Genomic DNA, 23,427 nt, shown 5'->3' with positions numbered 1-23,427 from the left:
AACACCCAGTGCTCCATGCAGAAGGTGCCCTCTTTAATACCCATCACCAGGCTAACCCATCCTCTCACCCCCCTCCCCTCTAAAACCCTCAATTTGTTCTTCAGAGTCCATCGTCTCTCATGGTTCGTCTCCCCCTCTGATTTCCCCCTCTTCATTCTTCCCCTCCTGTTATCTTCTTTTTTTTTTCTTAACATATATTGCATTATTTGTTTCAGAGGTACAGATCTGTGATTAAACACTCTTGCACAATTCACAGCACTCACCATAGCACATACCCTCCCCAATGTCTATCACCCAGCCACCCCATCCCTCACATCACCCCCCACTCCAGCAACCCTCAGTTTGTTTCCTGAGATTAAGAATACCAATATTATGCAGCCATCAAAAGAGTTTATTTTTAAGTCATCTCTACACCCAGTGTGGGTGAGATCAAGATTCGCATGCTCTACTGACTGAGCCAACCAGGTGCCCCCAGGCTGATTTTTATTTTAAATACAGTCTATATTTGCTTATGTAATTGATTCCTTTTTGTTGGACATTTTCATTTGAAAGAGTGAAAGGAATTCTGTGGGCAGCTGAGTCGTAAACCATCACAGTAGTTTTCAGCAAGATTTGAGAGCATTGCCACCATTCTGTAAAGCATAGGGATAAAAGTTGACTGGACACAGCAATGTTTTGAATTTAGGTCTTTGTTTATCCTGTCCTTCACTTCTTTCCCTGCTTCCCCTGCCTCCCTCCCTTCCCTCCTTTACTTCTTCCCTCCTAAAATATTTTCCAAACACCCCCCTCACACAAGGTTACTGAAATACCACTAGAAAGAACAGAGAGGGTGTGTGATGCAGTGGAAATCGTCAGTATACTGACACTCACACCTCGACACACTTTGGAATCAAACACAACCAAACTAACATTTATTTGCTATGGGGCTCCTCTCTTAGCTTCTCTCAGGCAACTCTGGCCCTAATTATCACTTTGACCTTAGGCAAGTCATTGATGGTCTCTTGACTTCAGTTTCTTCTGTAAAATAGGGGAGGTCAGATGATCTTCAGCCCCTTCTCTCTCTCCTATGATTTTTTAACTACATTGATGCTGCCTTGGTTAGGATGATTCTAGGAGACAGATAAGCAAATATGAAGGAAATTTATCAATGAATGACATGGGGTGTTTGTTTACATTGAAGATGTTCTTTGTGTTCACTAGAACTCTCTAGGAAAACAGAAGAATGAGTCTACTTAATAATCCCCAAGTCTTAAAATTCTGTATTAAGCCACTACTCTGCAAAACAGATGTGGGTAAGTGGTCTGTCTCAATGGAGAAGATAACTATAGAAGTTCACTATTTTCAAATACGGGTCTGGCACATAGTGAATGCTCAATAAATGTTGATTGAAAGATTGTCTGGGAGGGGTGCCTGGGTGGATCAGTCGGTTAAGCATCCAACTCTTGATTTTAGCTCAGTTCATGGTCTCAGGGTTGTGACATTGAGCCCTGTGTCAGGCTCCATGCTGGGCGTGGAGTCTGCTTAAGATTCTCTCTCTCAAAAAAAAAAATTATTATTTTCAAAAAAGGAATGCCTGGGAAATATAACAAATTCACAAGTGTGTATTTAAACATAGCATACAGCATAGTTTTTAAAATTTAGCCGTCACTCAGGAAATGGTTACTGGAATAATGCAAAATGTTGCAAACCACAGAATTGTTATATGATGGCAATTCATTCTCCTTTCTCCTGTCAATATAAACCCATCCTTCTCTAGGATCACCTCTTGATTCTTTCCTGATTATAACATTAATCCTTCCACTTTCCATACCATAGCTTGTCATACACAATTCAGCTGATATCTATTGCCTCATCTCTTCTCAGATTGTTTTATGTTCTGACATGGATTGTGTTTCATATCACTTCCTAACCATTCTTATCACTGAGTTATCAATCCTAGAAAACCGGGTTAGACATTTCTGTGTTTTTTCATCCCTGGCCTCATAGTATCAGATCCACAAAAAGCATTTGGTATATATTTGATAACACGGGAGACACTCACCATGCATTTTGTTACTTCTCTGGAAAACAGCATCTTTTTTGTCAACTGAATCAGGGTCAGTGCAGAAATGTCTGATATTTTCATCAAGGTACCAGCTTTGATTCTCATCCACCAGAGTAAACATTATAACGAATTCTCGGTCCACATCTGTCCTTGTCCCGGAATATTTATTCAGGACACCTATCGGGGGGACATCCAAAAGAGTGGAGGAAAATCGTTCAAAGTGAATTAAATCAAGATGAGTTTTGCCTCTTGCCAATGGTATCAGGTAAGTTTGAAGTCAGTCAAAGACTTATAAGAACAGGAATAACCACAACATGAAAGCAGCAAAGGATTTTAATGGAAATGACAGAGTCGTAGAAGAGAAAAGTCATGAAACAGAAGCCTTCACAGCAACTGCTCCCAAAGGGAGCCAGTGTTACTGACAGAGCACAGACACACTAACGCAATTAATGGGGGACAAAAAGTGATCATGCAGGTGAAATATCAAAGCAAAAGCAAGCCTGGCCATTTGGCTACATTCTTCACTTCTCTATGTGTGGTATGGGCTGGCATGAATGGCTATCAATATGGTATGTCCCTGGTTTGTTTTCTTTTTTAAAGTATATAAATTTCAGAATGCTAATGATGGTTCCTTGACAGAAGTCTGAATTATTACCCCTGCTGTGGTGTCAGACTGGCCTTCTATGTTAGAGGAATCTCCCTAATCTTATGGAAAGCTTGGAAGAAAAGGCACCTTTGTATGGAGCAAGGGAGGCAGGCAAAACAAAGCCCAAAATTTATACATACTTTTTAATACATCTGGGAATAGGCTTGTGTGTGTGTGTTGGTGGGGGGTGGAAGAGCTCCTTACCTTCCTTGCATACCAGCAGGGGGCCGATTAACCCAGAGCAGATGTCCTTAGGCGCGTCAATGTGCGAATGGTACACCCAGGTCAGACAGTTGGCGTCCGCTGGAGCAGGGGCATATTCTTCTCTCACTGGCCAGATATAGGTGTAGTTATTGCCAGGAGGAACCATATCATCATTCTTATTCCTTCCAGATGTTCCATCTGGGTATAGGGCTCCTTCAAGAAAAGATTAAATATAGTTAATATACAAAGATCGCATGCTATAGTGGACAGGGCCAGAGCTTTGGAATCAAACACCTATGAATTAAAATTTATTTCCTGTGGGATTGAGGCATGTTATTTAAATTCTCAATGCCTTGGTTTTCTATCAGTGAAGCTAGAATGTTGATACCCACCCCAGAGTGATGTGAGAACTAGCTGACACAATGTACATAAAGCATCCTGCACAAAGCCAGATGCTTAATAAATGTTCATAAGGACCCCTTCTGATGGGCCCCTTGTTCCAATCAGGAAGATTTGAATCCACCTCACTTAACATCAATTCAAGAAGGAAAGGAGAGGGGTGCCTGGGTGGCTCAATTGGTTAAACATCTGACTTTGGCTCAGATCATGATCTTGGGGTCTTGGGGTCAAGTCCTGCGCTAGGCTCCCTGCTCAGTGGGGAGTCTGCCTCTCTCTTTCCCTCCCTGCCCCTTCCCTCCACTCATGCTCTCTCTCTCCCTCTCTCTCTAATAATAAATAAAATAAAATCTTAAAAAAAGGAAGGAAAGAAATAGAAGAAATAATGAAATTCTTAGGCACTTATTACAGATTCAACACCTGTTTGAAATCTCACGAAAGATAGGAAGGAAGAGTAAGACATTCATCTTTCCTCCAGAGATCCTACAGTTCTGTTGAGCCAACCAGAATCGGAATTATTAGCACATGGGACAACTGGGGAGTAAAATAGGGTGATGTGTTACATAATTTGGTGTTTTGCTAGGTGGGGGGTCTACCACAGAGGGGGTGTGAACTAAGATTTCACAAGATTTTTCAATTAAGGAAAGTCCACTGATAAAACTAGTTTGATAACTACCTGGATAGAAGGTAGAGGTCTGGAAGGACCAGGACGAGCTGGATGGCCTTAGGAAGAAGGCTGGAGGGTGAGAGGCCGAGGAGATGGATGTGGACACACCCCAAGTTCATTCTCCATTCTTTCACTTGTTCACCATCCATTCAACAAACCTGCAATCCTGAACTCCCTGGACTAGGTCAGTTTTCTAAAATGCATTCACACAGAGAGAAGGGCAGTAGAGCCAATGGTGAAGTTCAGGGCCACTGAAGTTAGACTGCCTGGAATCAAATACTATCTCCATCACTTGTTAGCTGCAACTTGGGCAATTTTCTTCTCTTCTAGGAGCCTTAGATTCTTATCTGGAAGAGGATGATAGTTATCATACCTATCTCATAGAGTTGTTGAGGCTTACATGACATAAGATCTACAATACATTTATCACAGCATCTGGCATATAGTAAGCTTTCAGTAAACATCAGTTATTATTCATTCATAGTACTTGCCCAAGGTTTTAATTATATATGTATAATATTGTGTATATAATTGTTCAATTAATGTCTGTCTCTCACGTTAGACTATAATTTCTACAAAAAACAGGGTTTTTTTGCTCATAATTTTATAAGCAAGGTCTACCTCAGTGCTTAGTAGAGTGGGTGCTCAGTACGTATCTGTTGAATAAAATAATGAATGAGTGGCATGACTGTACACCATACACCAAAGCCCTGTGAATAAAATGCATGGCTTGAAAGCTTCTGAATTTATATACAGAGAGACTGAGGCTCTGTAGCTGGGGGAGGGTGGGTGGGTAGTGGACTTGTCTAGAGGCTTCAACTGAGATCACTCATTTTGCTTTGATTATATGATACAAATCAATACAAATATTAGTTTTTCTAGAGACTCTTTTATTTACACTTTACTTATGTGTTTTCTTTTTGCTTGTTATAATTAGGAAATGTTGATCACTATTATTGAAAGGAAGGGCCTGAGTCCCCAAACAAAACCTTGGTTTCACCTCTCAAGATGAGGAAGATCATTTAGGATCCAAAATATACTGTGAATATAAAGTAAAAGGTGATTTAGGGTGGGGTAGCTTATTAAGTTGTTCTGAAAATTATTCCCAGAAAGGAATTTTGATTTGTCAAAGGTTTTGAGCAATGGTAACATTAACAATATAAGAATATTTTAAAAACAATCATTTGGTTTTATGTATTCTAAAATGTGTGGGCTTTGGGGCGCCTGGATGGCTCAGATGGTTAAGCGTCTGCCTTCGGCTCAGGTCATGATCCCGGGGTTCTGGGATTGAGCCCCGCGTTGGGCTCCCTGCTCAGCAGGGAGCTTGCTTCTCCCTCTCCCTCTGCCTACCGCTCCCCGGCTTGTGCTCTCTGTCTGTGTCTCTGTCAAATAAATAAATAACATCTTTAAAAAAAATAAAAATAAATAAATAAATAAATAAATAAAATGTGTGGGCTTTTAGAAATTAAAATATACAAGTTTTCACCCCATCAGGTTTGAGAATATTGAGGATTGGTGAAGTTATAGGAGAAACAGGCCAGCTCATAAACAAATGGTGGAAGACTAAATGTGCAATTTTTTTGAGGACAATTTGCCAATTCCTATTGAAAGAGAGAGAGAGAGAAAGAAAGAAAGAAAGAAAAGAAAGAAAGAAAAGAAAGAAAAGAAAAGAAAGAAAGAATATGAACATAACCAGCAATTTTACTTTTAAAAATTTCCCCTAGAAACATCCTTAAAAATGTTTTTCAAAATACGTGAACTGGAATGTTTGTTGTAGAATTGCCAGTATCAACCCCCAAACGAAAACAACCTAAATAATCATCATTAATCATCAATAATCATCAATGTACTAGACTGGTACATTCATACAAAGGGATATTGCACAACTGTTAAAAGGAGGTCTTTTATGAGACCTAATATGAGAAAATCTCCAAGATGAAGCAAAAATGGAAAACAGATAATATGTAACAGCATTACAGTATAATCTCTTTTGTACAAATGAACAAATATATACATACGCATAACCACACACACACAAATATATGTATGGAAAATTTTCTAAGAGAAATTTATAAGACATCTTTATTTTATTATGTTATGTTTGTCACCATATAGTACATCATTTTTAAAGGTGATTGTTTTTCAGGTAAGAGATAAGAAGAATTTTTACTTCTCTTATTATACCTCTCTGTACTCTTAAAATTTTCTTTTTTTAAAAAAAAGATTTTATTTATTTATTTGACAGAGAGAGAGAGAGTACAAGCGGGGGGAGCAGCAGGCAGAGGGAGAAGCAGGCTCCCCGATGAGCAGGGAGCCTGATGCGGGACTCGATCCCAGGACTCTGGGATCATGACCTGAGCTAAAGGCAGCTGATTAACTGACTGAGCCACCAGGTGCCCCAAATTTTCTTTTTTTAAAAAAAAGATTTTATTTATTTGATGGACAGAGAGAGATAACACAAACAGGGGAGCGGCAGGGAGAGGGAGAGGGAGAAGAAAGCTCCCCGCTGAGCAGGGAGCCTGATACAGGCCTCAGTCCCAGGACCCTGGGATCATGACTGGAGCCAAAGGCAGATACTTAACTGACTGAGCCACCCAGGCGCCCCTAAAATTTTCTAACCAAGTTCATATACTAGTTTTTGTTTAATCTTTGGTTTTGAGCTCATTTTAGTGGATAAGTAGGGAATCAGAATGTGAGACATTTACCCCTTCTTTATGCTTCTCTGAATTAAAAAAAAAAACAGTAAAATTTATTTTTAAATAGTCCTAATACTTAACTATATTTCATATGGAGATCAAGAAAGCACTCGCTAATTCCATTATTAACTGAGATATGGTATGTAAGAGCTCTCACACAGGCATTGGCACATTAGGAACTGCTTAATCAATGTTAATCCCACCTACCGACTTCTTCTGTGTTCATTCTCTACCACTCCCCAGATGAACACCTTGGAAGCAACAACTATGTATTTACTCATTTTTGCAGCCCCAGTATCCAGCATTGGGTCTAGTGCACAGTAAACACTAAGTTGAACTGAGCAGGGACTTTCAGAGTAGCAAGCTTGCAAAGGTAGCAAAGAGAAAAATTCATCAAAAGAGAGTGAGGAGGTCAGCAAATCCTCTCCCCCGAAAGTAATGTAAAAATGAATGAAATTGAGAAAACCAACAATTTCATTGCTCTGGAAATCAAATAAAGGCATCCAGCAAAGTTTATGCTTGAAAAATTGCTGAACATCAGTTATTTGCCTACTCCTGGCTGACTCAAATGCTGTGTGCTTGCAAAGAGGAGAAGCAAAGGGCCCAGCAAAAATGAAAATCCAAGGTAGACAAAAACCACCTAAACTTTGAATGGGCTCTCTATCCACCCACAATTCCAACTGCAGAGAATTGAGGACTTACTGATGCTTAAGCACAACCTCTGTCCAAGCATCTGCTGACTTCAAAGCTAAGCAGATTTAGAGGTGACCCCTTAGAAGCCAGCCTTAAAAATAAACATAAGAAAAAAAAAAAAAGAGCAGAAACCTTGGTGGCCTCATACTCTAGGGAAGACAGATTTCATGGATTTAGCCCAGGCAAGATACTAAACAAAAAAGCAAACCAACAGCAAAAATAACCTTGGATGAGGGAAAGATTTGAATCCAGAGTTGCTTCAATATATGCTAAAAAATTTCCAGTTTTCAACAAGGACAACAACAAAATGAGACATACAGAGAAACAAGAAAGTGTGACCTATTCTCAGAGAAAAAAAGCAGCCAATAGAAATTATCTCTAAGTGTCTCTAGATGTGAAATTTAGCAGATAAAACTTTAAAGCAGTTATTATAAAAATGTTCAAGCAATTAAAAGAAACCATGTTTAAATAATTTAAAAAAGTAGGACAAAATGATTCAGTAAATGGAAAAATCTCAACAAGGAGGTAGAATTTTATAATTATAAAAAGAACAAAGTTGGAGTTTTGGCATTGAAAAGTGAAATAAATAAATAAATGATATAAATGATATAAAACATTCACTAGAAGGTCTTGACAACAGATTCAAGATGGCAAATAATCAGTGACCTTGAATATAGATCAATAGAACTATCCTATCTGAAAAAGGAAGAGAGGGAGAAAGATCAAAGAAAATAAACAGAACCTCAGAGGCCTGTGGGTCAACATCAAGTGTATTAACATGTGTAATAGTAGCCTGCCAAAGGATAAAAAAAAGAAAAAGGGACAGGAAAAAAAATGTTTGTAGAAATTTTTTGTAGAAGTTTTCCAAATTTGATGAAAAACATTAATCTACACATCAAAGAAGCATAATGAACCACAAGTAGGATAAATACAAAGAATCTATACATAGACACATTGTCGTCAAATTGTTAGGGAAAAAAGGGCAAAGAGGTTATACTGGAAGCAGGAGAAAAATGACTCATCACATACACAAGAACATTGACATGATTAACAGTTGACTTCCCATCTGAATATTGGAGATGAGAAGACAATAGGATGACATACTTAAAGTATTGCAGGGGGTGGGGGGAAGTGCAAAAGGAGAATACCATATCCAGCAAACTATCCCTCAAAAAAGCAAGGTAAAGTAAAGATGTTCTAGATAAACAAAGACCAAGTTTATTGTTAGCAGACCTGTCTAGCATTGGCTAGAATCTTCAGGATAATATTTAATAATAGCAGTGAGAGCAGACATTCTTGCCTTATTCCCAATCTTATGAAGAAAGCATTCAGTCCCCCTCCCATTAAGCATGATGTCAGCTGTGGGTTTTTCTTAGATAAACTTTATTGGGATGAGGAGGTGCCTGTCTATTCCTAGTTTGTTGGAAATGTTTAATTTGATAAGTACTAGATTTTGTTAAATGCCTTTCTGCACTTTTTGAGATGATCATGTGGTTTCTGTCCCTTATTCTATTAATATGTTGTACATTCATTTTTTTTAATTATTTTTTTTTAGAGAGAGAGAGAGTGTGAGCGCATGAGTGGGGGAGGGGAGAGGGGCAAAGGGAGAGGGTGAGAGAATCTTAAGTAGGCTCCACCCTCAGCACAGAGACTGACCCAGGGCTCAATCTCACAACCCTGAGATCATGACCTGAGCCAAAATCAGGAGTCGGACGCTTAACTGACTGAGCCACCCAGGCACCCCAACATTCATTTATTTTTGAGTGTTAAACAAACCTTCCAATCATAGGATAAACTGCATTTGGTCATGATATATAGTTCTCCTTATATGTTGCTGAAGTCAGTTTGTTAATATTTTGTTAAGAATTTTTGTGTCTACATTCATGAGGAATATTGGTCTGTAGTTCTCTTGTGATGTCTTTAACTGGCTCATGATATTTGCCTCATAGGATGAATTTAGAAGTATTCCTCTCTTTATTTCCTGAAAGATTTTGTAAAGGATTGGCATTATTATTATTATTATTATTTTAGTAGTTGATAGAGTTTATAAATGAAACCGTCTGAGCTTGGGTTTTTCTTTGAGGGAAGATTTTTAATTGCTAATTCCATTTCTTTACATTTTATAGGTCTGTTCAAATTTTTATTTATTCTTAAGTCAGTTTGGGTAATTTTTGTCTTTCTAGGAATTTGTCAGTTTCATTTAAGTTATCTAATATTTTGGCATAAAATTGTTTATAATCCTCCCTTATTATCCTTTTAATTTTTGTATGGTCAGAGTGATGTCCCATCTTTCATTCCTGACTTTGGTAATTTGTGCCCTCTCTCTTCATCACACTAGATAAAGTTTTCTCAATTTTATTAATCTTTTTCAAAGACCCAACTTCTGGCTTAATCAATTTTATATTATTTTTCTGTTTTCTCCTTCTTCGAATTTCTGCTCTAGTCCTTATTATTTCCTTCTTTCTGCTTGCTTTAGCTTTTTTTCCTCTTTGTTTTCTAATTTCTTTTTTTTTTAAAGATTTTATTTATTTATTTGACAGAGACACAGAGAGAGAGAGAGCGCAAACAGGCAGAGCGGCGGGCAGAGGGAGAGGGAGAAGCAGGCTCCCCTCTGAGCAGGGAGCCCGATGTGGGGCTTAATACCAGGACCCTGGGATCATGACCTGAGCCGAAGGCAGCCCGCTTAACCAATTGAGCTACCCAGCCGCCCCTGTTTTCTAGTTTCTTAAGGTGGAAGCTTATGTTATTGGTTTGAGACTTTTCTTCTCTCTTGGCGTGTCTAAAGCTCTAAATTTCCTTTCAAGTACTTGTTTAGCAATATACCATAAATTTTGATATGTTTTATCTCCATTTTTATTCAATTCAAAATATTTTACAATTTATCCTGTGATTTCTTCTTTGACCTATGAGTTATTTAGAAGTGTACTGTTTATTTCCAAATGTTTGCAAGAATTTGCAAGATTTCTTTCATTGATTATATCAAATTGAATTCCAGTGTGATTGGAGAATATGCTTTGCATCCTATCCGTTCTTTTAAATTTATTTAGATTTATTTTATGCACAGCCTACTATCTATCCTGACGAGTGTTCCATATGCTCTCGAAAAGAAGGTGTATTCTTTGGACAGAATGTTCTCTAGAAGTCAATTAGGGCAAATTGGTTGATAGTGTTGTTGAAGTTTTCTCTATTAGGAGGAACAGATGGAGATAGGGAGAAAAGGAGATGGGGAAAAAGACAAATGAACATGTGTAATCACTGTCTCTTTGATCCCTTTAACTGTAGCTGACAATTGCCTTACTTACAAAATAGAGACAAGACACCAGTAATACAGGATTGATATTTACCTTCTGAATCTTTGTTGTAGAAAACGCCATGTGGATGCAAAGAGTATGGTCGGGAAGCAAAGTTCTTCAAATGGATGACAATCACATCACCCACTTCAGCCCTCAAAATAGGGCCCAGGAATCCAAGCCAGGGAGGTTTGGGGATCTCTGTGGAATAGGTCCCATCTGTGTAATGTCTGTAAACAGCCTTTTTGTAAAGACCACCTATCCTGTTGGGCCCTCTTTTGAGAAATAAGGTTGCAAGTCTAAAAGTAAGAAGGAAAATATTTTATAATTATATGACATTAAGAGAAAATCCTAATAGCTTACCTTAACAGTTCATAAAGTATTTGCATGTATGATTTCTTATTTGGTGTTGGACAAAACCCTGTAACCTCTGTAGAGCTGGTAAGATTATCTTCAATTTACTGATAAGGAAACTAAGGCTAAGAGAGTTAAGTGACAAGACAAGAAACACAAATTGTATCCACAACCAAACTACAACCAAACAGAATACTCTAAAGTCTTGCTGTCCATTTCCCCCTTTTCATTTCAACACGTTCCCCTTCACTTTTTCATTTAATAAACAATTAGTATGTGTTCACCATGTTCCCAGCACTTTGCTATGTGCTATACAGGGATACAAAAGAATTTATGACTTAATGGGAAAATTAAGTAATGACATTCATCAGTATATGATTAAGCGCCAGTGGAGTTGATGGAGTCACCCCAGGTCTGAGAGCCTCTGTATTGACTAATGGATTTATGTTTGCTTCATTAAGTTTGGGGAAAGCACTATAGATCAAAAAGCCAAAGACAAGATATATTCAGGGCTTCATCCTCATTTCCTCAATGAGATTATGCAACGTTTGTATACCAGTGACTCAGATACATGCTCCTAAGCAGTTCCTACTACAAGCCTCCCCAGCAGTCTCTAGTATGAATGGCAACTTTGCCCACCCTGCAGACTCTTCAGGATGATGGAGCCAGAGAGGAGCGTGTCAGGTGGCCAGGCATGCAGCCCACCATGGAGCAGAAGACAGAAGTGCAGGCAGATGGAGTGGAGGGTGACTGGGTCAAGCAGGGGACAGGGATCCAGTGGCTCAAGTCAAAGCAGGAGTGATCTTCTTTGGTGCATCTAGCCCAGCTTTGGTGCATCTCTCCAGGCTAATTTCCTCATTTCCTCTTTGCCTACCTCCCACGGCCTCACCCTTCCACCAGACCTCATGCTCAGTCTTCCCAGAACGCACCATGTCCTTCCAGCATTCCAACACTTGCACGCATTCTTTTCCTGCATCTGGGTGTTATTCCTCATTCTCTACCTGCCAAGCACCCTTCCAGGTCAGTTCAAACTCTTTCTCCTTTCCCCTTCTGCACACACACAGTTCAAGCACGAATAACACACTTGCAAGACGTGTCACAGTAAGATATGTACATCTCTGGTTTGTGAGCTAATTGAAGACAAAAATGCTTCAAATATATTTTTTATTGTAGTGCTGAGTAATTGCCTGGAAGTGTTGGTGCTTAGTGGCTTTGGAATAAAGAAAAAGAAAAGCCTTGGATTTGCCCCCAGATTGGCAAGTTAAAGCTGGGATAATTTTGCAGACTGTATTTGCAGAAAAGTGTATGTTGCCATACTCGACTTTGAATATTCTCTAGGCCCGGGATGGCAAATAGGTTTTAACTTGTGCACCAGATCGGGCTGGTTGGTAGTTACTGCTTAGACAAAAATAAAGTCAAGTTTGCATTCAGTCAGGGGGAAGAAGGAACCACTTGCGACGTCTCCTGTGGATGTGGGGTTGGAGGTATACTTGGTACATAGTTGCTCTCTTTGCTCTGCACAGGCAGCCAGCTAATGCGATACTTTGGGGTCTTTGGGTGTGGCCTTCTCTACACCTAGGTAATATAATACTATCACTACTGGCAGAACATACACCGGCTTGTTCTGTCGTAGCGACAATAGTTAGGGGATGAGCTCCTCATGCTCATCTGTCAGGCCCCCTTGGTAACCAAAATACATAAGGCATCATATCTGATGATGCCTTGTGGACACCAGAAAACATCCAGTGATCATCTCTGAAATCCAACCCGTGACCTTATGAGATTTGGTTTGCTGGACCTGCCTTCCAAAGACTGTTCTCTTGCTCCCAGGGACCTGCTGACCAACAGGGTTTGCAGCCCCCTTCCCTTTTTGTAATTTATAAACAGAAGCTTAGAGAATGACAAAATTTAAAAGAAAAGCATTTAAACAGAACAGAGCATGGCTTTAAAATCAAACTGAAAAGTGATTTCTTCACAACGTCATTACTTCCTGGTTCTAACCAGCTGGGGCATCCAGCCTACTCCAGACCACCTAATATGGTCACAGGCCATGGTCAAACCTGTAGCAATAAAGCCCCTTTTAAAGACACTGGCCTTGGCCTTGGAGGCAGGGGAACTTCCAGGGGTCCTCAGCTGAGCCAAATTAAGGGGTGGAGCCGCTAGATCTCAGCTCTAAAGGGCATTGCAACATCACCAGGGAGCTGGATGGCATTGCTGGGGGGATAAAATTAACCGGAAATGACATTGGGAGTGGAGAAAATGGCAACTTTCAGAACTTCTCTGGGGGTGAGCATTATATACGGTTGGAAAGAATCATCTGCTTCAGATGGGGTTTGGGAGGTGGAAGGAGGAGACCCCAGGGAATGTGTGTAAGTAGTCACTTAAAATCCCTTCCAAGAAGGGTTGCTCCAGGGAGCTACAGAGTGGGTTCCTTCTCCTTGTGACCAAGAGGACAGTGGGGACTGCCACCACCAGGCCACCTCCTTCTCAGCACTCAGCCTTTCCTCCAAATAAGAGCTGAACAAGTATTTTTCCAAATATCAGTTGAAGGGGCCCCAATATTATTTATTTTCCCAGAGCACCAGATTACTAGCCTGCCCAGCCACCCACATGTGTCAACCCTGCCCTGCCCTTGGAGTGGAGTCAGTAGGTAGGAGGTTCCTAGGAGAAAGGGGAAAACCATGGGCTGAGGCTCCCCTCAGAGGAGCCAGGACCACAGGGCTAGTCCTCCCAGAGGCAGCAAAGCTCTTTCTCCCCGACCTGCCAGATTCAGCACCCGGACAATGGGACTCACAAGACAGGAATCCTGACAAAAGGGTTGGAGTATTACAACAGTGATTTGGGGCAGCAAAAGCCTGGAAAGACCAAAATGTTCTCACCTGGTGACTGGGTAAATAAATTCTGGCACCTTCCTACCCCATAGCCACACTACAGAATGAGGGGGGTTCGATAGGTGGCAACATGGCACCATCACCAAGAAACTACATGGAAAAAGCAAATTGCAGGTCACACACGTAAAGTGTGATCCATTTCTGTGTTTTTTAAACGATACGCATATATACGTATAAGCAAAGAAAACATTTGGAAACTGGCCACGGAAACCATAAAGGTGTAACTTCTGGGCCCTGGGACTGAGGCCATGGGCAGGAGCCAGAAAAAATGAGAAGTTTACTCACCCTCTTTCATACATGGGAGTGTATCTTTTATTTACTTTCATAATAAAAACAAGCTCACATTTTATTTAGAAAAGAGGGACAACTGAGGGGCCAAATTTCTCTTTGTGCCTTCTCTGTGTGCCTTCTCCCTCTGAAAACATAGCTACCACCCCAAAAGTGTGTTGTTTGGGTAAGTTCTCCTCCACGGGGGCATTGTTGCCCTGAGAGGGAGCATAGTGCCTGCAGCTTGAGTTGGAGGGAAGAGAATCACTGCTCAACCTCCAGCTTGACGAGTCCACTCTCAGACGTCAGGACTGAGGACTTGCGCACAGTCAGGTTTGTGCACACTCAGCCCTCTGCCTCTGTGTATCCACTGAGCCTGTGGGTGTCTGGCCGGGAGCAAGAGTTGGCCCTCTTCTGCTCCGTGAGGCAGAAGCCTCCATTTCCCTGTGCAAGGGAATGGGATAAAAAGTCTGGATGCCTGACACTGGGGCTTTGTGATGGAAGCTCTTGTTTCCTAGCCTCACTTGAGGCTTGGATGGTCATGCGACACACTTCTAGCCAATGAGATGTACGCATGTGTCATTCGGTGGTACTTCTCTGGACTCAACTGGCAGAGACCCTTGTAGTTTTTTGCTCTTCCCCTTATTCATGCCTGAAATGAAGATATGATGATGAGCTTCAGCAGCCATCTTGAGAGAAGGGGGAAGAGGGTCATACCCTACGAATGGATGGTCAAGTGGAAAGCCAAAGGAATCTGGGTCCCTGAAGATTGCCAACTTCTGACTTTCTTTTGCATAAGCCAAACAATACATTTGAGCCAGTGTTTTCCAGGCTTCTGTTAACTAGTAGCTGAATACAAGTCCTAATTGAACAGGCTGTTCAGGAGAAGAAGGAGGAAGAAGCAGAGGAAGAACTGAGTCATCCCCAGGCTGGCTAATTAGCCCCAGAGTAGGCAGAGTTACCTGGCTTTATAGCTGACGCCGGGCCACCCAGTAAGGTAACGACAGAGGAAGGATTAGATTCAGAATCACTGGTGTCCTCTCTAGACTCAGCCTGATGGGTAAAAAGCTAGAATGAGGTTATTCATAGGGAGGACCCTGTCATTCCAACGGGGTCTGCAGGGAAACATGGACATCTGACTCTCCGCACTGCTGTACTCTGAGCTCCCAGCATGCGCAGGCGTGTGCGTGTGCGAGCGTGCACACACACACACACACACACGCAAATGCACGCTAAGCAAGAGTTCCTTATCATAATGAGTTGTCTGGCAGAGCCACCCAAATAAGAGGCAAGCATATCAGAAGGAGGGGACATGTTTGTTGACTTCCCACAGCACTTACTACATACGCTGCATATTTTAGCACTGAATTACATATATTGACTTGTTTTGCACATTCCTGACGAGTGTCAGTCCTATCACAGAGACAGCCAATAGTCACCCCGAGAGGGCATTAGGTTTTCTAAAGCAGTACTTCCCAATGCCCACCTGTGTATCAACTGGATCAGTTATTTGGGACATTTGCCAAAATTTAGGTCCCCAGGCCCCATTTCAGGGCAACTGAATCAGACTTTCTGGCGTGGCCTCTATATTTTCCCTAAGTTTGCCAAACAATTCTAATGGCAGAGCTGTCCAGTGCTTACCCATGCTGATTCTTTACTCCCAGCAGAAGGGGAGAGCAAAGAGCTTTTGCAGATAGATGAAGCCATGGGATTTTGGCAAGTGGGCTGTGAGTGGAAGTGACATGTGTCACTTCTGGGCCAGGACATTTAATTACCATTGCAAGACCCCCCTCCCCACATCCTCTGCTGCAGGGAAAGCCTCCAGTGAAGATCGTGAAGCCTCACGATCCCAGCAGCCTGGCTTACTAGTTGTCCCAAGAGGACAGTTGTCCTGGAGCCACGTGGTCCTCTATGAACCCAAGTGGAAAGAAACATGCGTCTGTGGTGTTAAGCCCCTGAGATCTGGGGGTTGTTTGTTGCTATAGCACAAACTGACCTGGTCTAACTAACACAATGTTGAATGCATATACAAATTGGGAAATCACCTTTCTGTAGTACTCAGTACAAAACAAAAACCATAGTACCTACTTGAAACTAGAACATAGTAACTAGTTGAAACCATGGGAACTATCCAAAGTGGAAAAGATAGGGACAGATGAAAGTAAGAGAAATCAGTCTCTTTAGTGTCTCCACAGCAAATCACTCCTAAGAACACATTATACATTTGTAACAGTGGGACTGAAGCTCCATGTCCTATGAGTCCTGGAGGATGCAACCCTTACCCAAGAAACAAAACAAGTGAGTGACTTCAAGGAAGGCATCCACAGAAAGCAGCCTCTGACATAGCTGGAGAGCACTCGGTGGAATGCCTGTGGTGGTGAGCTTTATGTTATTTACAGTGTAGCCACAGGATGACGGCACTGTGAGGCACCGAGCATTCATTACCCCTCAGGCTCATTCCCAACCAACATTCTCACATTTTGACTCAGACTGAGGAGGTGTCTCTTTTATGCTGTGAAAATATCCAGTTGGGCTGGAAAGTTTCACATGAGCAACTGCTTTAAAGACAGAATGGGGATGTAGAACACTTACGTTGCCAAGGCCAAGGGCAACACCATGAAGGAAGATGCCTTCTAAGGGCAGGTGAGATTAACCATTGTTACAAGGAACCTGCCCAGGAGAATCATCCAACCAGAGCAGAGATGGGCTTCCAAGTCAGATTCCAAGGAGCTGGTAGCTCACAAGGGGTGTGCACCTCACCAGCACCACTGTCCCCTACAACCTGGATCTTTCAGTCAGATTTTTTCCCCCATCCCTTCAACCACTGAGCAATTGTTAAACCTCTACACTATATGGGACATTAAACTAGAAACTGGGGCCAAGATGTATGAATGTCAGTCCCTGCACTCAAGAGATTTACCATCTGGCTGGGAAGACAAAACCCACACACTAGAGAGTAAATAGCAGAAGCCGGTTTTCTACATTAAGCGGCACCTGCACCATATGGATCCTGCAGGTCTGAGTATGGGGAGGGGAGCTGGGGTGAAGGTGAGCAGCAGCAGAGGGTGTGGTCAGAGCAAATGTGTGAGACCGTCATGGTCACCAGAAGGACGAGCAACGTTGTTGCCTGAACTTGAGAAGGGGCACTGAGAAAACAGGAGTAGATTGGGGCAGGGGCTACTTGGCAAAAAGGAGGGTGGAGATGGTGATTACACGTTGCACTTGGATGTAGTCATGCCCTCCCTAATTAGATTAATACATTTTGAGCCATCCAAGCGATGCGTTCCTCTACACAGTCTCTAGCCCTGGTTTGCCCTGGCACCACTCAAGTCTTGAGTTCTTCCTTCTCCCACTTCATGTCCACAGAAAGCCCCTCAGAGCCCACACAGGTGGCTTAAAAACAAATGTATGCAGTAAAGAGAAAAGAGAATGAACTTGAATCCCAGCTTCCCTACTTAATGCTGTGAGATCTTGCAGAAGTAACTTCTCTGAACTCCAGTTTCCTTGGTTGAAAACCAGCGACTGCGACAGAGCCATCATGAGGAATAAATGAGATGATGTGGAGCCCCATGCACAGCGTCTGGGAGAGGGGGTGCTCAGTCAGTGGGAGTTATGGCAAAGCTCTAATTAGAAAGAGGGAAATGTGACCATTTGCAGTCTGTTTCCCACAGAGCTCCTGCTCTCCAGAGACCCCTCAAGATAGGTGAGCTATCATGATGACTAACATCTCTGGCAGGTTAAGATGTTAACCCAGTGCCAGGCGTCGCATTTGAGCACCTTTACAGATCCTGTCTCATCTGAGCCTCCTAATCCCCGCTGTGGGTGGGCTGATAATGGCTTCCAACGATAAGTCCCAGTCCTAATCCCCTTATTTGGAAAAAGAGTCTGCAGATGTGATTAAGTTAAGGATTTTGAGATGAGGAGAAAGATCAGACACACATGGAGAAGGTGATAGGAAAATGCAGGCAGACACCAGAGTGATGCCACCACAACCAAGGACTGCCAGCAGCTTCTACCAGAAGCTGGAAGAATCAGCAAACAGATTCCCCCTGAAAGCCTCCAAGGGAGTGTGGCCCTGCTGACATCTTCCTTTCAGACTTCTGCCTCCAGAACGGGCAGAGAATAAATTTCTGTTGTTTTAAGCTCCCCAGTTTGTGGTAATTTGTTCCGGCAGCCACAGGAAACTCCTATACCCCCAAAGCAAGTACTATCATTATCCTCATTTTACTGATGAGCATTTTGAGGCACAGAGAGATTCAATTACTTACTCAGTTGGTAGAACAAGAATCATAAGCTTGTCAGTGGATGCGAGAGCCCCCACACTTCCCCAGCAAGCCAGACTGCCTTAGCATCTCTGTTAGACCACTGCTTGGCTACACTTGGCTAGGGAAACCTACCTTGGGCCTCCCGGCCCCCCTGACCAGGGACAGGACCTCTGTCACCCCCCTGCTTGGCATGGAAAACCTTTATGACAATGCCTGGAACAGAGTGAGGATGCAGGGACAGTTAGCTATTACACTGTCTGTGAGTTCTCTCAAATGCCACTAACCAGGCCTTGGGACCCCACGATCTGGAGGTGGGAAAAGGAAAGGGGGACTAAGAGGGTGTTTGTGAAGGATGAGAAACAGGGAGAACTGAGGTAGGGGAAGGTGGCAGGGACTGCCTGCTACCTTGCAATATTCATGTTCCCGTCTTTCTTAGTAACAATCAAATCCTGCTTTTACTCAGAAACAAATCACAAAACAAAAAACTATATTTCCAACTGCCCCCCTCCCCCCCGCCGCTTTGTAGTTTAGAGTATCCAGTGAGATGTACATAGAATTGGTTGTGTGGCGTTTCCATGAGAGCTTTTTAAAGGGCTAATGGGGTAATGCCTCAAGAATTGGACCCTTTCTACCTTTTCCCTTCCTCTTTTCTTCTTGGAACATAGACCTGAGGGCTGGAGTTCCAGCAGCCATACTGTGACCATGAACTTCCTTGAGGAGTGAAGTCACATGCTAAGGATCATGGGTCAAAAATATAGAAGGCCCCCAAAATCCTATCATACCACCTATCTCACCACCCTTGGACTGCCCACCTCTGGGATTTTTTTTTTTTAAGATTTTATTTATTTATTTGACAGAGACAGAGATAGCGAGAGCAGGAACACAAGCAGTGGGAGTGGGAGAGGAAGAAGCGGGCTTCCCCCCGAGGAGGGAGCCTGATGTGGGACTCAATCCCAGGACCCTGGGATGATGACCTGAGCCAAAGGCAGACGCTTAACGACTGAGCCACCCAGGAGCCCTCTGGGATTGTTTTATAAGAGAATACAGAAGCTTAATTTGTTAAGCCACTCTATTCTGCTCTCCACTGGCAGCCCAAATCAATCACTATCTGATATAGGGAATAAGAGCAGCCCCAAGATATTCATATGGCTTCAGAACCAACACATGATTTTTCTGCTGATCCAACAGAAGTTGAAATCTGAAAGTCACACTCTAAGATCAAGCCCAAATGAGATGATAACCTTCCCTTTATTTCAAAGCTTACAAAAGATTCTCTCTTCCCCCACATGCTTCCCTTCAATTAATTGGCTCTTCTTTCAGATAGATATATAGGTCTCTCCCTTATGCACATCCTAGGGCCTGCTTCAAGGGGGTACCCAAAATCCTTTACCATCAACTGGGCTGACACAGTGATATGGTTAAGTAAACTCCTTAACAGACCCTAAAACTTGGGGTTTGTGCAGTGGTTGGCCTCACTCATGTCCAAGGGTGGTTCTGCCTGTGAGTTAGCACCCGTGAAAACCCCACATTTCACTGGGAAGAAAAATCCTGCATGTGTGTTGGTTGCTTAATGAGGTCTTTGGTGAGAACTGTAGCTTTATAGAAGGTGACCCCCCACTCTGGTTCCATTAAAGACTTGGCTTTACCACCGAAGCACAGGAACACCTTAATTAAGCACTTTATGAGCCAGAACAGGACAGGCATGAATGGATCAAATGCTGACATCATCCCCAGGCAAATCAAAGGAGGCCGGTGTCCGCATTAGGCCCAATGGGGAGCAGGGGGATATATATTCATCTGGATAAAATATTCCTAAATAGAATATAACTCCTGAATTTTATGCTTTCTAGGAAATATTGGTGCTTACAGTCTCAATTATATTTCTGAAATCTATGATTAAGCAAAGGTACCAAGATGGAAAATTAAATTGTACCATCTGACTGCTATGGAGTCTTGGCAAAATGATCTCAATTTATTTCCTATCCCATCCTTGTGAATCAGGATTTATTGGGCTTTTGGTACTGCCTAATTTTGGTTTCCAAGTTTTTTACATCACAGAAACTTTGGCACTCACCATTCTGTTCCCCTCATTTTTGCCATTCCCATAGTCAAAGATTAAGCAACTGGAATAACTAAATTGACAAAGTGATTAGTTTTTAATGATTCCAAATGAATAGCCTTGTGCTCAGTCCTCCATGGATTATTGTCACCGTCAAAGCTCGGGGCGGGGGTGGGGAGTGGATTATTAAACATACTCTGGGCCTGTCTCTCTGCCATCATGGTGCTTATCTTTCAGCTGCCGAGGGGCCCAGTGTACATCAGACACCCAACAGCAATGCGGGGAGAGGAAAATGCTGTGTCTAAGGCTTAAGGAAGACACCAAGTTCCATGAACGGTGAGGAAGGAAACAGATCAGAATAAGCCAGGGTTGTGGGAAAATGCTTCTTGCATAAAGAATTGGAGATAGCTCTTAAAGAACAGGGGGGACAAAATGGATAAGCAAAGAAAAATATGGAATACTTCAAAATTTGTCACATATCCCCACTCAGATCTTTTCCAACTCTGACTCCTAGACTGAACATTTGCAAATCATCTCTCTCTCACCATTGTAAAAATCTTTCTAGAACTGGAGAATCAGGTAAGATGGTTTTCATTCAGTTTCAAAAATTATTTTTGATTCCTTGGAATTACACTTCCAAAGCGACTTTAGGGATTATATTTCAACTCCCTTGTTATACAAATTAAGGAAATTGATGGTCAGAGAGATTATATGAGATGTTCAATGTTTCACAGCAAGTTGGGGGCGGAGCAAGGACTAGAAGTCAGGTCTCCTGATTCCTATTTCAGGCTCTCTCCACTCCTAGTGGGATACTAGGCACCTGGCTCTCCAAATATCTGGCATTTGTCTGGGTCTGAATATCTTCAACAGCAGACTGTCTTCAGAAGTGCCGGAGGCTGAGTGAGAGGCATGTTCACATTATTCAAGATGACTCCTTGCCTCTGGGGAAATGGCACAAAGTAGAGTACACACACTGAGCTCCATATGTCCCACAATTGTGGCATCTTCACTGGGACATCTGTGAATCATGACATGTGTCCTCTATTCCTCAAGCAAGAGTCAGCAGCCCACTACAAATGTGCCTTCTTAGGGACTTGCCCTGAGCCACCTCACACCAGTAGCACTGCTGGACATGATTGCTAACAAAAGCCACTATGCGCCATGTCACCCAGGCTCCCCTTCTAAGAGTCAGGAGGCAGCCCTGCACACACACCATGCCTTCACACACTAGAAGGAAACACTTGGGGACTTGGGCACTGTGGGCATGACATCTAGAACGCCAGCGGTGCCTAAAAGGCAAGAGTCCTCTCAAGCAGGACCACAGCATCTGTTAATTAAACCATCCTACTCTAGGCTGACACCAAACTGCGTGTTAGGCATGCCTAGTCTTTTTTTTTTTTTTCCTTTTTCACCATAACTATTTTCAAGTACTTTATTGTATGTTCTTCAAAGCACCATCTTCTGGCTGAAATAATTAACAGAGACCCCCTAAATTCTTCCTGCACTCAGCTTTGCGGAAAGAGCTTTGTAGCATTTGAGTATTTAAAGTATGTTGGGTTTTTAAATAAAAAATAAAAAAATAAAGTATGTTGGGTTTTTGAATGAATCCAGGTAACCGGTTTGGCTACTGACACCAGTGATCATTTTCAACGTCTCTCTGGGAAGAGTGACCCGTGGGACTAAACCTACCTTTGGTAAGAATTGGAACTTTCTAGAAAGTTCTTTTTACTGGAATCCCTGGCTACTATCACAGCTGAGTTCAATTCAGTGGGAAAGGATCACCTTTACCAAGAAACAGGTTGCATGGCGAAAAAATGTGACTTTGGTGCTGCCTTTACTCTGTAAACTCCAACAAGTACTTAACCTCGGGGTCTCAGTTACTGGTTTGTAAAGTGGAAATGATACCACCTGTAAACAATAATGAGTTGAAAGTCTCTGGTGGAACTCCTGGGTCAGAATAAATGCTCACAAACAGCTACACTGACATTTTAGGAGAAAGATAGACTTCGAAGCTTTTTACTCAACCTGTGGAAAGGCAGCCCAACGTTTCATTGTGCTTAAAGACTGTACTCACTATGCTCAGCGTACACATCTTGAACAGTCTCATGTTCAATAGCTGCTCACAATGACTATTTTCTACTGAGCCCCTTATGAGGACAGCAGAGCTCCATTTTAGGGAAGGCCAATGGCAGTTAGGGTAGCCTCTCAATCCCATATCCATTCATCACAGTAAAGACCACCACAACCAATGAGCACATGTGTCAGCACATATGAGATTGAAAGAAGTCAAGAGCTTTCTTTGGAAACAGCCCCCTGGACATTAAGTTTCCTGGTACAAAGCTTAAGGAAGAATCTTTCTTGGCAGCCTGGCTGGCAGGAATTTCATCCTTCTTTAACCAAACATGACTATGCCACCTTTGTATTATTAGAAAACCCGGAAGCTGTGTGTCTCAGCCAACTAGATCTTTGGTCTTCCCCCAGGGCAGGGGGACCTGGCTCTTAAAGACATGTTGGAAGACTCCATGGTATTCCTGAATGTTAGCAACTAACTTCGTCTTTAGAAAATGGAACTTGGATGTTGAGTGAACTGGGTTCTTCTTATCAGAAAGAAGCCAGTGTATCTGAATATCCAACAGCGATTACCAGAACATCTCAAAAGATGTTCTAAGAACCACAATATTGAAAGTATGCATTACAGCTTCTGGAGCTGGGACGTGACTTAAGAGGGAACTTCAAGGAACAAATAAAAGATATAAGACACTGGACCCTGAGAGAGAAGGGGAGAGCAAGGGCTATTTTCCGCAAAAAATAAAAAATCAGAGACATACAACACTCTGACACCAACTCACCCAGCTATGCCATGGGCCCGGGAACCAGAATATTGTCCTCAGATTGAATGAGTCAGAGCTAAAACAAACCTCTCACTAGTGAAAAAGCCATTTCTTTTTTTTTTTT

At 42.3% G+C, this 23,427-nt stretch overlaps 2 protein-coding genes across 2 annotated transcripts in view; one reads left to right on the top strand and one right to left on the bottom strand.

Annotated features, from left to right (window-relative positions):
* Positions 1-11,025, bottom strand: part of HEPHL1 (hephaestin like 1) — a 71,924-nt gene extending 60,899 nt beyond the window's left edge. The window contains exons 1-4 of the mRNA XM_081797338.1: positions 11,000-11,025; positions 10,691-10,935; positions 2,895-3,107; positions 2,042-2,221 (exon numbers count right to left, since the gene is read on the bottom strand). Of these exons, the coding sequence (XP_081653464.1) occupies positions 2,042-2,221; positions 2,895-3,107; positions 10,691-10,935; positions 11,000-11,025 (664 nt within the window). The remainder of the gene's footprint in view (positions 1-2,041; positions 2,222-2,894; positions 3,108-10,690; positions 10,936-10,999) is intronic.
* The window catches only part of TAF1D (TATA-box binding protein associated factor, RNA polymerase I subunit D), a 212,190-nt gene that overhangs the window by 15,592 nt on the left and 173,171 nt on the right, over positions 1-23,427 (top strand). The window lies entirely within an intron of this gene.

Source organism: Leptonychotes weddellii, chromosome 11 (assembly GCF_054177405.1).
Source record: "Leptonychotes weddellii isolate Sample4059 chromosome 11, ASM5417740v2, whole genome shotgun sequence".
NCBI lineage: Eukaryota > Metazoa > Chordata > Mammalia > Carnivora > Phocidae > Leptonychotes > Leptonychotes weddellii.
The sequence above is the reverse complement of the archived record's forward strand: the minus strand, read 5'-3'. Positions and strand labels throughout refer to the sequence as shown.